At 34.2% G+C, this 14,163-nt stretch overlaps 1 protein-coding gene across 8 annotated transcripts in view; it reads left to right on the top strand.

Annotated features, from left to right (window-relative positions):
• EPHA5 (EPH receptor A5) overlaps nucleotides 1–14,163 on the top strand; it is a 346,898-nt gene that overhangs the window by 314,900 nt on the left and 17,835 nt on the right. For 7 of the 8 annotated variants that reach the window (XM_032400482.1, XM_032400478.1, XM_032400476.1 and 4 more), the window contains 2 exons: nucleotides 6,699–6,892; nucleotides 10,753–10,908. In XM_032400482.1, the coding sequence (XP_032256373.1) occupies nucleotides 6,699–6,892; nucleotides 10,753–10,908 (350 nt within the window). Of the gene's footprint in view, nucleotides 1–6,698; nucleotides 6,893–10,752; nucleotides 12,304–14,163 lie in introns of those variants that run through there. The other variant, XM_032400480.1, reaches the window with a different exon arrangement.

Genomic DNA, 14,163 nt, shown 5'->3' with positions numbered 1-14,163 from the left:
CAATTTCAGATATAAAGATTCAAGTCCAGTCTAAATCAAAGTCAATGCCATATCCATTTCAAAGGGGTTCCCACAACTACAGAGCCAGCTTGACCCTCACTACCTAGACTGGGAAGGAAGAATGGTCACGTTTTTGCTCCTCTTCCTCCTCTGTCAAAGTTTGTATCTAGATTTTTCAGAGTTGTCCTTGATGGATATGTAGAAAAGAAAGGGCAAGATTGTTTTTATGTGAGTTTGCTGATGTCTCCTGTGTCAGATACCCGAACACTGGTTCTCTAGTGAGGTATGTGTCGGAGCTCTTGCGCAGACCCCGGGGAAGGCCTTGCTTTGCGGTCACTAGAGGATGAGGATGCACTCAGAGTTCCCAGAGTTCCTCTCACTTGCCGCCTTCTCCCAACCTCACGGTCTCTGGCTGTATAGTACACGTGTATATTTCACCTGAGGGAAACTCCTTCTGGTGGGTTGCTCTGCTGTTGTTCCTTCTTTTGGACTGTTATTGCAGACTGCTCCAGTCAGCCTGCCTTCGTCAAATTTCTCTGGGTGAGAAACCAGGATCACACTTCAGCTTTTCCAAGAGTTATTTCACAGCGTTCTTCTCTGATAGCAACAGTAAATTTGGCTTAATGCATTCCCACTTCTCAACAAGCCTACAGCAAGGCAGCCAACCGCCCCTTTTTGTAGTTACCTCAAATTGCTACAATTGGTTTTCTTTGTGTCCCACTCACTTGGCTTTGGGAGGGGTTGCTGACTTATATTTCTCTAAATTTGGGAGAACATAGTATCTATTCTCTTTAACTTTATGATTTTAGGGCTAGGGCTATGGTAAAAAAAAAAAAAAGAAGTATCACTGAACTCTTGTTATATATTTAACAGCTCATCAGAAAGATGCTATTATTATTCCTGTTTTGCAGTTAAGAAACGGAGCTTAGAGAATTTAAATGACTTAAGGTCACAAAAAATAATAAAAGTTACACCAGAAATTTCAACATGATTCTCTAAAATTTGTGTACCAAACTACCACACTGTCTCCGATTGAATCAATGTCTACTTCTTCCCTCTCATTTTCAACCAGCGATCCTAGGTCAGCCTTTTGAATGAATAGAAAATATCCAACTCAATATATAATGATTACTCTGGATTTTTATAGTCTAAAGGAAGACCACACCTATTTGCTACTTACTATTCTCCAGATAGATGCCAAATACTACCTTGAACTACAGCGTACTTCACAGTTTGGCTTCTAACTTTTCTCAAGGCTTATGTTAATACCATTCTGTCCTTTAATTTTTGTGGAAGTATTTTATTCTGCCACGCCAGCAAGGCTAGTTTCTTCACTCAAGGAAAATCTTTGTCCCTTATTTGCCTAGTTAACTTCTTCTCAAACTTATGATATTTTGACTTCTCATTCTGTCACTCAGAATTATTAGTCCTTCCCAACTACGTGTCTGATATGTGTAGCATTGTCATCTACATTATTGGCAATTGCACCTGATGTAGCTGCATCTGTCACAAATAAAATTATAGACCACAGCAGAACATGATGTTAGGTGAATGCTTATGAGTGTTTCTGTGGATCTTGACTGGGCGTGCTCGTGTTCCTGGGGGTGGCTGGTCTCTACAGACACACATTGACTAATCCACGTGGCCTTCATGTTCCTCTGGAGACCTGCAGACTAGCCTAGATGTGAACTCATCTGTCAAGTGACTGAAGGGCCAGAATGATCCCAATTGTACCTCATTCGGTAACGTATCTGCTAAAATCACATTGGCCAATCCCATAATCAGGAGATTGATCCAATCACATGGCCCATTGTGAATGGGCAGTATAAAGTTACATGAAGAAGGACATAGAAACAAGAAGGTACAAAGGATTTGGGACACATATATTTTTCTGATTTCAACCATTTGAGAGTCTTGATATTCCATCAGATAACTTCATTTCAAACTATTTAGAAAAATAAAAGGGAGTGCTGATATAAATTCTCAGGAAATTGTAACAATAAAACCTAGTATTTTGGCTTTGGCTGGGTTTTCCAAGAATCTAAATAAGGTTTACAGGAAATGATTATACAATTGCAGATCTTCCTAAAATGTCTGATTTTAATAAAATGTACAATAAAAGCTATATATTTTCTCAGCAAGTTCACAATCTTTAGTGGGATTTAGTTTCTACATATAGCACTAAGTTTGATATCCTCAATTGCTATCCCAATTTGTATTCAAGAAACATGACAGATCTACTGTATTTGAAAATCATGATCACTGAATATTTCTTTGGAAACAAATTCTCAGAGAGCAAAATAGAAGTACTGATTTGGTGTTTTGAATGATATATCCCATAATCTCTACATTGCAGATACTATCTAATTCTAAAAAGGCTTTGCAACATGAAAATATGACATTACCAAACATGCAGAATATTCTAAATCTCTCAGAGGAGACCTTCCACTATGTCAAGGGGACAGAATGCTGCAGTAGGTTTCTTTTGATTTAGGATTGCTTCTGTCATCACAGAGAAAAAAAATAACAACACATAATAAAAATAAACTTGAATGACTAAGATAATTTTAATACCAGACCATAAACTCCGATTCAAGCCTAGGAAGCTAAGATAATATCCTGAAGTCAGTAGAAGCTTCTTTATTTGATAGCAAATATTTTAAACGTCAACATTTTTCTGAACTTAAAATCAAAACCAAAATAAGAAGAGATTTAATTGCATTGCATTTTTATATTTAGTGACAGTGTCTTTCTCTTGTATTTATTGGGAAATGTATGAATATGTAGAATATACTAAGCATGTAGATTACAAAATGTTTTAAAAACTCATTTATCTTTCTCAATCTTCTCATGTTAGAATTATTTTTGTTCTTTTTTTTTTTTTTTTTTGACAGTTTTCTATTACTATTTCTGTTGGCCTAGATCTTACTCTAAGGCAGCAAGAACTTTTGACCCAAAAGGATGTCAACCTACTTTGTACTGGGTGTGCTTCTCATCCTCTTTCTATTCTTTGTTGTAATTTCCGATGGAACAAAAAAGATATCTATATATATCTTTTATTGCTGGACTATTTCATGGTAAAAGAATATTTTATGATAGCACACGGCATGTTATAATTAATTAAAGTATGATGTTTATACCACATAAACAAGAAAATGATACAAATATGTTGTCCCCCTCACCCCCCAAGGAGAGCCAGTTGTTAAATATTTACCAGTACATCACTGAGTATGTGATGCTCCCACACATTCTTCACTTGGAAGACCATGCCTTCACTGAGTGATATGCTGTGTGGGATTCAGTGTTTGTGGATCAAGCATTGTAAAGCTTGTAATGCTGGCTGAGGCTCTGTGAGCAGCAAAAGCAAACTGTACGCAGAATGAGTATATATATCTGAAAGGACGAAACCACTGGCCCTGACATGAAAAAACAGCCCAGTAGAGTCAACTTGCCACAAGAGAATAGTGCCATATTGGGTACTCAGTATTGAAGTTTTATGTATTAAGAGAAGCAGCATTCTTAAAATTGTGTTCAGACTGCTAATTTACATGTCAGTGCCAAGAAAATGCATAGTTTAAAATAATATTCAGATCTAGGGACGCCTGGGTAGCTCAGTCTGTTAAGTGTCTCCCTTGGCTCGGGTCATGATCTTGGGGTCCTGGGATTGAGCCCCACATCGGGCTCCTTGCTCAGTGGGGAGCCTGCTTCTCCCTCTGCCTGCCACTCCCCCTGCTTGTGCTCTCTCCCTCTCTCTGTGTGACAAATAAATAAAATCTTTAAAAAAAATAATACTTCAGGGCGCCTGGGTGGCTCAGTTGGTTAAGCAACTGCCTTCGGCTCAGGTCATGATCCTGGAGTCCCGGGATCGAGTCCCGCATCAGGCTCCCTGCTCGGCAGGGAGTCTGCTTCTCCCTCTGACCCTCCTCCCTCTCATGCTCTCTGTCTCTCATTCTCTCTCTCTCAAATAAATAAATAAAATCTTAAAAAAATAATAATAATAATACTTCAGATGTAGCACATATGAACTCGTGCCAGATTGTCTGTAAGACTTCTGGTTGTCTTTTTCTTTTTTCTCTTTCTTCCCTTTGTCTATCTCAACCATCCACATTAACAAATGTAGTAATAAGAAAGTCAGTTGAGATTATGATTCATTTGGTTATACATTATAAACTGTATGATAAAATGAATAGCCTAAATTGCACTTTGATAGATTTCAAGCATTTCACAAACTACCAGAGTATGAATGCCATTCATTTCTCTCCCAAACTATGAAAGAAACAGTAGTTAAAAATGAAAAAAAAAAAAATTCAATGTGTCTAAATATAAAATCTGAAGTTATAGTTTAAATATACTTGGAAGATAAATTCTAAAGATGAATTTAGAATTAAATTCAATGACCTAATTTCCTGGACCAAGTACTTAAGTTAACTTAGAGACATGGTATTATATTTCTGTATATAAATTTACCTGAAAATAAAACTGATTAAGTAATATATTATGGAAATAATGTCTCAAATCAAATAACTTATGAAATTCCTGTAAAATTAATGACTTGGTTTAATTTATTCATTTCATAGTCGCATATGAAGACTAGCTGCTCAGTGGAGCAAAGACAATATTTAAAAAAACACAGGTGCTAAATAAAAAATAGAGCTTATTGGTAGCAGCTTTGGGAAAAAATTCATTATGAAATAAATCAAGTTTAAAGTAAGTAAAAATCTCTGTTCTCACCGCATAGTGAAATATTTCATGACTTAAACTATAGTAGGACATTTTATTTTGGTACATATATGTTATTAAAGATAATAGCCACTGACTTCAGCAATAAGAAGTCTTATAATAAGTAAATTAATAGATATCACTTATAATGATTATAATGATTTATTATAAATATTTATTATAAATCATTTTAATCATTATAATACGTCCATCAATATGTAAGTTCAAATGATACTTTTTATTTTTTTATTTTTGTTCTTTTATTTGATTACCAATGAGAATAAATGTTTTCTCAAAATTTATTTAGCCTTTTTTTTTTTCTTTTGGGAAGTTTTGGTTAGTATCTATTTCTCATGAATCTGTTGTTTTATCATTGTATTTTTCAGTATTTATGAACTTTTTAACATATTAGGTAGGCCAGTCATATATTATAGTTTTCATAATAGTTTCTACCATGGTTTACCTTTTACTTCTTTTATATTTTTTGAGTTAACTAGGGTGGTAGGTGACTCTCAGGAATTTCGCTCATAGTTATCCAGTTATTTATCTGACCATTTATTTTTGGAGTCCTGGAGTACTTTTTATTTCTCTGCCTGAACTTAACTATTTGTACTTCTCAGGAAGTTTTATTTTATGCCCTTCCCAGGGAGATATATACCGCATCTGACTTCAAATTGTGACCAAGTGCTGATGACTCTCACCTCTACATTATCATCTCAAATATCCCCAGCACCCTAGCCAGATTCCTGCAAATTGCCATCTGGGTGTTCCCCACTCACCCCAAACAAAACAAGCCCCAAATTATACTTGTCAACATTCTTTACCCCCATAAATGTGTTAGCCTAAAGTAAAGAGCAACAGCTATCTGGTGTGAGAAGTCTGAACTTGCTTTATTTCGGGTACGTTCCCTCCTCTCCCCTCTACCGCTATATCATAAATGTCCCCTAAATCTGCCATTTCATCTTCTTTCCATGTGCCACTGCTTTTCTTCAGATGCCATTTCCTTTATCATTGAGAGACTGGTTTCTTTCCAATCTTTCAAAATTGTTTTTGTAAATTTCCTATTCTAATAACTGTATTTATATTTTTCCATTCGTCAAATCAAATCTAAAGTCTTTGTCAAAAAATGTAATTAGCTTTACTAGTTAAGGAAATATGCACAATAGGATTTTGAGAAATATGTTTATTATTATTGGCTTTAGTATCACTTAAATATTTAAACTTTCTAGAATTGAAACCTGTATTATGTTCAGAAGCATAAATGGATTTCTTCTGTAGTTAGACATTTTGATGACAGCAGCAACATTATAAATGTTTTTGATAAAACAATTTCACAATTAGACCAATACTCATATGTGTGGTTTTATTTAAAATCAATGATGTTTGTAATGCTATTTAAGCAGTCATTCCAAATTCCCGACAGAAATCAGTGGATGATAATAAACAGCCAGACTTTGACATTATTAAATGATACATGAGACAGTTATGCTAATTTAGCCTTTGACTTATCCATCATTTACCATCCAAAAGTCTCTTTTGAAGTAAAATTGCAGTTCTATTACTTTAAAAAATGTGTGTCTGCCCATAATTTTTCATTAAAAAGACATTAACTTTTCAGAGAAATCACTAAAAAAATGTAATCCCTATTTGATTCCAGAATGCAAAAAACATGAACATTATTCTTATGTCAATTAATTTTACAAATCACCCTTCATCAAGATTTTATGTAAAAATGATTACCATTTATTTTCTTCATGGTATGTGAAGAAAACCTATCATTTTACATTGTGATAATGTATTTACTTTTTTATGTTGTTTTGCAGCAAATGGAAGTAATCAGAGATTTTAAAGATAATGATGCTGGTTATTACAGCAAGAGTAAGACTAAGAAAGGATGAACGTTAGATAGTAGGAAATTTCTCAGGCTACTCCGTACTAAATATGTGGTGTTGAGTATGGTTCTGTTCTGCTTTCCACAGGTGATTAAAGCAGTAGAGGAAGGCTACCGTCTGCCAAGCCCCATGGACTGTCCTGCTGCTCTCTATCAGTTAATGCTGGATTGCTGGCAGAAGGACCGAAATAGCAGGCCCAAGTTTGAGGAGATCGTCAACATGTTGGATAAGCTGATACGTAACCCAAGTAGCTTGAAGACGCTGGTTAATGCATCCAGCAGGTATGAAGCCAGACTTGAGAGATTTTCCTAATGTAGTTAATTCACATTGATGCCATCAACATTAAACCAATAAAATCATTTTTATACACTCTAATCTATGGATCTATATGACACTAATTTATCTAAATACAGTTTTTGTATAATGTTACTCTCTTACAATAAAATATTATTATTAAATAATTTAAATAATTAAAAGCATCAATGCCTAATCTAACTGTAAATGCCAGTTTCAGTAAAATGTTTACTGTAGCCAAGTTTAGGTAACATAAAAAAAGTAAATGAGGGGCGCTGGGGTGGCACAGTTGGTTAAGCATCAGACTCCCTATGGGCTCAGGTAGTGAGTGATCTCAGGGTTGTGAGATAAAGTCCCATGTCGGGCTCCCTGTTGATCAGGGAGTCTGCTTGGGATTTTCTCTCCCTCTCCCTCTCCTTCTACCTCTCCCACTTGTGCTCTCCCTCTCTCTCAAATAAATAAATAAATCTTTAAAAAAACATTTTTTAAAAAGCTCAAATGTATGTATTTTGATGTGTTTTGGATCTCACACAGGTGTGTATGGGACAAAATAAGATCGTAAGATCATATGGAAAAGCCAAGTAAGCGCTGTTATATTGTAAACGAGATATATCTAACAATAATGACTCTTTGATTTCTTTAAAACAGATTTTAGTGTCTGTCATATTTTATGAACAGTGACAGCTCCTTTAGAGATTCTTTGCTCTTATTTGGTTGTACACAGATATTTGGCTAATCATCCTCCTACTGTGACGTTGGAACAAGACTTAAAGCTGATAAATGAGTAATTTGTGGAAAAAATTGGTATGAACAAATGAGCATTTTAAAAAGTTTTCTGAATGTACATGAATACATTTAAATAATTCTGCATATTTGTAAAACATGCTTTTCTCTTTAACCTGATTAATTACAGAATTATCCTCTCAAAAAAAAAAAAAAAACAGTTTGATTCTGTACTTTAAAAATTTGCCAGATTGTTATTTTCACTATATTTGAGGAAGTTTTTCATTTTTACAAGAAGTGTAACCAAATTGGCTGCCTATTAGTATGAACTAAATGAGAAATAATTTGTTGATAAAGTTACGTAAGTCCTATGATTCCAACATAACATTTGTTTACTAGGCAAAAAGTCATTTTTAAATACAAATGAGGAATGAATCTTCGACTTCTGTTCAAGCATCATTAATTTTCTGTAGTAGCAACTGGAGAATTTATCTTCTTAGCGATTATTCCTTATGTTGTTCCTGAAATATCTACTTTTAAATTATTTATCGTCATGTAAAATATTAAGCATTTCTTTCATCTACTTGTTTGAATTATGTTAAGTTGTCACAAATGGACCTAAAGAAAGGAAATCATAAAAAGACATTTGATGTTCTAAATTGCATTAGTTTATATTGCTATCATTATAGATTCAGAGCAGTTTAAGAATCTCCAAAAAAATTTCATATTTTTTTGTGTGCAATATATAGAAGGAGCTAGGTAAGTTTCATTTATTTATTTATTTATTTATTTATTTAAGATTTTATTTATTTATCTGACAGAGAGATAGAGAGAGAGCACAAGTACGCAGAGTGGCAGGCAGAGGGAGAGGGAGAAGCAGGCTCTCCGCTGAGCAGGGAGCCGGATGTGGGGCTCGATCCCAGGACCCCAGGATAATGACCTGAGCCGAAGGCAGCTGCTTAACTGACTGAGCCACCCAGGCGCCCCTTCATTTAAACAGATTTGGCTTAAGACTGTACCACTCACTAGCCATCTTTTCTCAGGCATCTACAAATCTTCGTTCCAAAAGGTGTTAGTCCCTGATCATTGTCTTTTCCTTTATTCCCACCCATGTCACAAAACTTGGTGATTTCAGTAACCATGTAGATGATGTTTGAATATCTCTCAATACATTGAAATATTCTTCTTCAGTGATTTTGGTCTCTGTCCTACCTTGAACTCTCCTTCTCATAGTCATGTTCTAGAATTTGTTATTACCTAAAATTGGCAACTCTTCCGTAATTTCAACTTCAAGATCCTACTCTCCAAATATTTCTTCCTATATTTCTATCTTCATCAAATCTTTGACTCCCACTGCTTAAAGGCTACCAGTTACAAGAAATCCATTTATTCATCCAGATAGTCATGTGTCCACGTTGTGTCATGCTATGGGCTAGGTGCTAATTATACAGCTTTGAGCAACACACTACTGGAGGAGAGAGATATTGAACAAAATAAAAACATTAAAAAACAACTTTGGTTTTGCAGTAGAGAGTAAGAATAGAACTTAGGAGGATAACTCAGAGGCTAGACTAGTTGTGCAGGTAAGACATGATGATGTCTTGCACTAAAGTGGCAACAAATGAGATAGAGAAGAGTGGTCAGATGTGCAATATATTGGAGGTAAAATGGAGAGTACACACAATGATAGATTGTGAGGGGATTGAGGACAAGGAAGGAGTGAACTGTTGGATCATATCTTGGAGTAGGGAGGGCTTCAGGAGGAACTGGATGTGAAAAAGATGAGAAGTGTGGTTTCAGACATGTTGAGGTGATATTCCTATGAGAAATACAGAGGTGTGAAGTAGCTGTATGAATATATGAGAAACCTAGGCTGGAGGTAAAAATTGGAGGAAAATAGATGCTACTTGAAGCATAAAAGTGGGTAAAATTGCCTCTAATGGAATTCTGGCCTGAGCAGAGAAGATATAGGGCCAAGTCCTAGGTCCCTCCAAATTTTAAAGTCAGGAGAAGGAGTAGCAGGCAAAAGGAGATTGAAGAGAAGTCAAGGAATATTCAATATCATAGTAGCCAAGGAAGAGAGAGAATTATTCAAAAAAGGTTGAGACACAGTAGGATTCCAAAAGGGAGGTGGTAGTGGTGGATGTTGAAAATTTCTGAGAAGTCAATCATTTTAAAGATTGGAAATGTTTACCGATTTTGGCAAAATAGAAATCATTGCTCAACTCAATGAGAGCAATTTTTATGCAATTGATTTGGAAGAAAATACACTGGAGTAGGTTGAAGTGTAAATGGAATGTGAGAAAGTGCAGAGACCATGAGTAGAAAGGTATTTGTCCTATATCTTATGGTTGAAATTTACTTAGGCAAACCCCCCACTGATGGACATTTAAATTGATTTAATGTTTATTCCCACTTACAAAAAATTGTACAAGTACTCTTTGTCATTTTCCTCATTATTTCCTTAGGATACATTTCCAGAAATAGTTCTCATCATCATATCATTATTATTATTGGCCAAAACTATGAGTTTAGTACAGTTAAGAGCATCTCATGGGTTGATTGATCCTATTCTGTTTTCTCATGTATTTGGGGTGACATTTTGTTTTCCAAGTTCTATTACTCCTGGGGTAAATTAACAAGTACGCTTATGTAAGAGCATAAAATAAAGGACAAATAACTTCTTAACTTCCTGGGAAATTAGCTTAAATGTGCTTGAGTTTCTCTAGCAAAGTCTAGGAGCAACTGGCTTTGCACAAATTGGTCTTCATATCTAATTTTGGTAGCATTTCCTATATTATTTTTACAAACAAAAAACAATAATAGGAAGTAAATTCATCTAAATCACCACATGGAATTTTTAGCTAATGTTTCATATCACAGATTATTACTTATTAAATAATAAGATTATTTATTAAGCCATTATAAGTTTTCATTGACTATGTGTAGAAAAAAATCTGAATTTTGTGTTCTATATTTTGAATAACTTTCTTCCATGTTAGTATTAGTATATATTTCCCCTATAAATATAAACCAGAAAATCCATTGATTGTGTGCTAACATTACAATTTGTTATAAAAGAGTTAAAGTGTTACTCTTAATATTGCTATTCTCTGTGTTTTAGGGTATCTAATTTGTTGGCAGAACATGGCCCACTGGGATCTGGGGCCTACAGATCAGTAGGTGAATGGCTAGAAGCAATCAAAATGGGCCGGTATACAGAGATTTTCATGGAAAATGGATACAGTTCAATGGACGCTGTGGCTCAGGTGACCTTGGAGTGAGTAATTTTTCTGATAATTTTTACATAATTGCTGGGGCGAGAAAAATTGTTCGGAATCCAATCTGGATGAGGTCAAGGGAAATCAGTTAACCTTTGTCCATGTGTGACAGCTTTCAAAGAAGCCTCTTCTTTTTTAGCCTGTACTGTTAACAACTGCATGGTTAATGCTACTTGTGGCCAGTATCGTTCCTTCTTTGCTTCAAACAAATAGCATTTGAATATTGGAATAATTGGAGTAACAGTTCCTTGCTAAAATACTGGCATTTTGTGTTGTGGAAAAGATGTTTTCTTGACAAAGTTTTTATACTGGTACCTATGTTATATGAATGTAATTACAAAACAAACTGTAAGCACAATTGGTGTGGCTAGTCCTACATAACGACAAAACACATTCTTAAATTTTGGCTATAATGAATACCCGGGCAGCAACAGCTTAAACAAAGCTTCCCAGGCAGGAATCTCATTTAACCTCTAACTGGTGCACCTTATATTCTTGCAATACAAGGATAAATTAGATTCTGCCTCTGATTTGTTATTTGGTACAATCTCAGTGAAACCAATTGTGCCCTTTTCTGTTTGCACGTTTAAGATAACATTTATCAAATCTTATTAAATAAAAACCACTAGAGTTAAATATTAAATTCTTTAAGGTTGTAAGTTGTTTGTATTTTATTATATACTCTGTATGTGTAATTATTTTAGCCTAATATTTGTTATTTGTGAAAATTAACTGTTGTTATGGTGGTTCCATCTAGCTTACATGAACATGAATAATGTTTTAACCTGTGAATATAATAATAACTTACTTTAAATTACCTATAAATTCAAAGGTTAAAATATTGTTGTGAGGATTAGAACATGGTAGAACATCCTAAAGCACTAAACCACAATCCTTATTCCATTACTTCTCATAATATGAACATTGAGCAGTTGTCTCTCACCATTTCTAGTCTGACATTCTTTGCTTCATTGAATTCACTGCCCATCCACACAAATGGTAACAGGGTACCATCATTCGTCACCAGATAATGTCACATTCTCAGCCTTTCTCTTCCTCATTTCTGTGACTATTGGACCTAAACTCACTACTCAGCATGCTCTCTCAATTTGCTGAATCTCATCCTTACCATCACCTCCAAATTATATCTATTTGATGACACATATGCTTTGCCCATTATTTCTTTGGATGCTCAAAGAACTCATTTGTGCTATATTTAAAATAGTAAACAGAAAATTTTGCTGATAATTTAAAACTATTTTTACATGATTGCTATTTAATTTTTCAGTAAAAATGGTCATTTTAATTTATTAAAGTCATTTGTCATTTTATATTAAAATGATACTGTAGGTATTTCTTCTACCCAATGTCAGATTACTTGTAAATATATAATAAAATTATTTGCATTAAGTGATGTCTCTTTTTTTATTAAAATAGCACATATACATATATATGTATATATATATATATATTTACATCCACTATCTTTTTGCTTCTCCCTTCACAGAATAATTTTAATCACAAATAATGGTTTTTGCATTACTACCTCTCTTTTACTTTATCTCTTTGGGGCCCCAAACGTTGAATATTTTAACGTTATATTTTAGCGTTTCATTTTTTATTGCTTTTAATTATTTTTTCTTGACTTACTTGTCGACTCCTCTCTTTCCAAACTCTTCGTTTTGTATGTTTTCTTTCAAGACTTAATAGCCTTCTACCATCTTCTAATTATGGTTCTCCACCCCATTTCTATTCTCTGGTAGTTTTTGTCTGATCAGTTTTTCTCTACTTGGTTCAGCTTTTTCTCTTTGTCTCTATTACTTTGGTATCCTGTTGCCTCTTGCCATATTGCCTCCTTTCAGATACTTTGTCTTTTGATTTATTTACCTTAACCAGAAGAGTAAAGTGAAATGAGGAGACTCGTTAACATCTTCATGTTCAGAGATGTTGGTCTCCATGCGTCAGTTGCTTCAGATTTCTGGGCAGATAATTACCCATTCCTTACTAGGAACTGAGCCAGCAAACCTCAAATCCAGTGAAGTTGATTTCCAGCACCTTTAAATACATGTCCTCTTGTTTATTGTTCTTTTTACCACATTTTTCCGATTTTATAAGAATATATTTATCAAAATATCATTTAAATAACTCACAGAACAGTGAGTAATCAGTTACTTGTTTGGTCAGGAATATAAGAAAAAGGTTATCTGTGCATTTGCCTTGCCCTTAACCAAAAAAATTATTAAAGACACATGGCAAAGGAGCTGGGATATGAGCAAAGACAAAGACAAGCTCTTAAACATTTAAATAATGATTTTTTACACATGGTCTTTACCCAATATCTAAATACTAATTTTATGGAGCCTGCATAATGCTATAATAAAATAATAAAATATTATTATCAGTGTTATTGCCAAGGCATAATAGAAACTGAGAACTGGAAATATACCTGTGATAAATGCTTAGGTGGGGGAAAAAGATAGGATCAATTGCTAAAAGGCAAGAGATCAAATTGCCATATACTTAAACTAGAATATTATGTTAGAATTTATGCCTTCAAATTTGTTCTTATAGTGGGCTTAGAAAAAGGAATAAAAAATACTACAATTTTTCAGAACCGCATACTTTGACAAAAATTTTCTTTCATATAGGTTTAATTTTGTTTGTGATTTCCTCTCTTTCTTCTTTTCTTTCTTCCTTTCCTTCCTTCCTTCTTTTTTTCTTTCTTTCTTTCTTTCTTCTTTCTTTCTTTTTCTCTCCCTCTTTCTTTCTTTTTTTTTTTTTTTTTTGCCAGCACATGTATATATGGCTTAATGTGGAAAGGAAATGAAAAACTTAATCTAAGAGTTAAAATGTGTTCAGCAATATGATTTTCAAACTTAAGTGTTTCTGTCTGCCATTCTCTGTACCTAAACCTTGCTATTCTGTGTACAATACACAGAACAATTGTGGCAGTAATCTGTACTATGGTGTGTAAATGCAGTGAGTTGTGGTTGACGGGAAATTGTAAGCTTGCGGTGAGTTGCAAATTGAATCCAAAGATCTGTATTAAGGACAGTATTACAACTGCTTTTTAAACTTATTGTTAGACCAGTACTGTCAACTTTTGATTATTCAGAAGATGAGTGAAATCCAATAAATTTAAATATTTTGCCAATTGTGTGTAAGCTGAAGAGATTTATGTTAGTATGATTATTTAAAATGGGGTCTTAAACTACTAAAACGGAAGTTTTACAAATCTGGGGCTAAAATGTATG

The sequence above is a fragment of the Phoca vitulina genome, unplaced genomic scaffold, assembly GCF_004348235.1.
Source record: "Phoca vitulina isolate PV1807 unplaced genomic scaffold, GSC_HSeal_1.0 scaffold3, whole genome shotgun sequence".
NCBI lineage: Eukaryota > Metazoa > Chordata > Mammalia > Carnivora > Phocidae > Phoca > Phoca vitulina.
The sequence above is the reverse complement of the archived record's forward strand: the minus strand, read 5'-3'. Positions and strand labels throughout refer to the sequence as shown.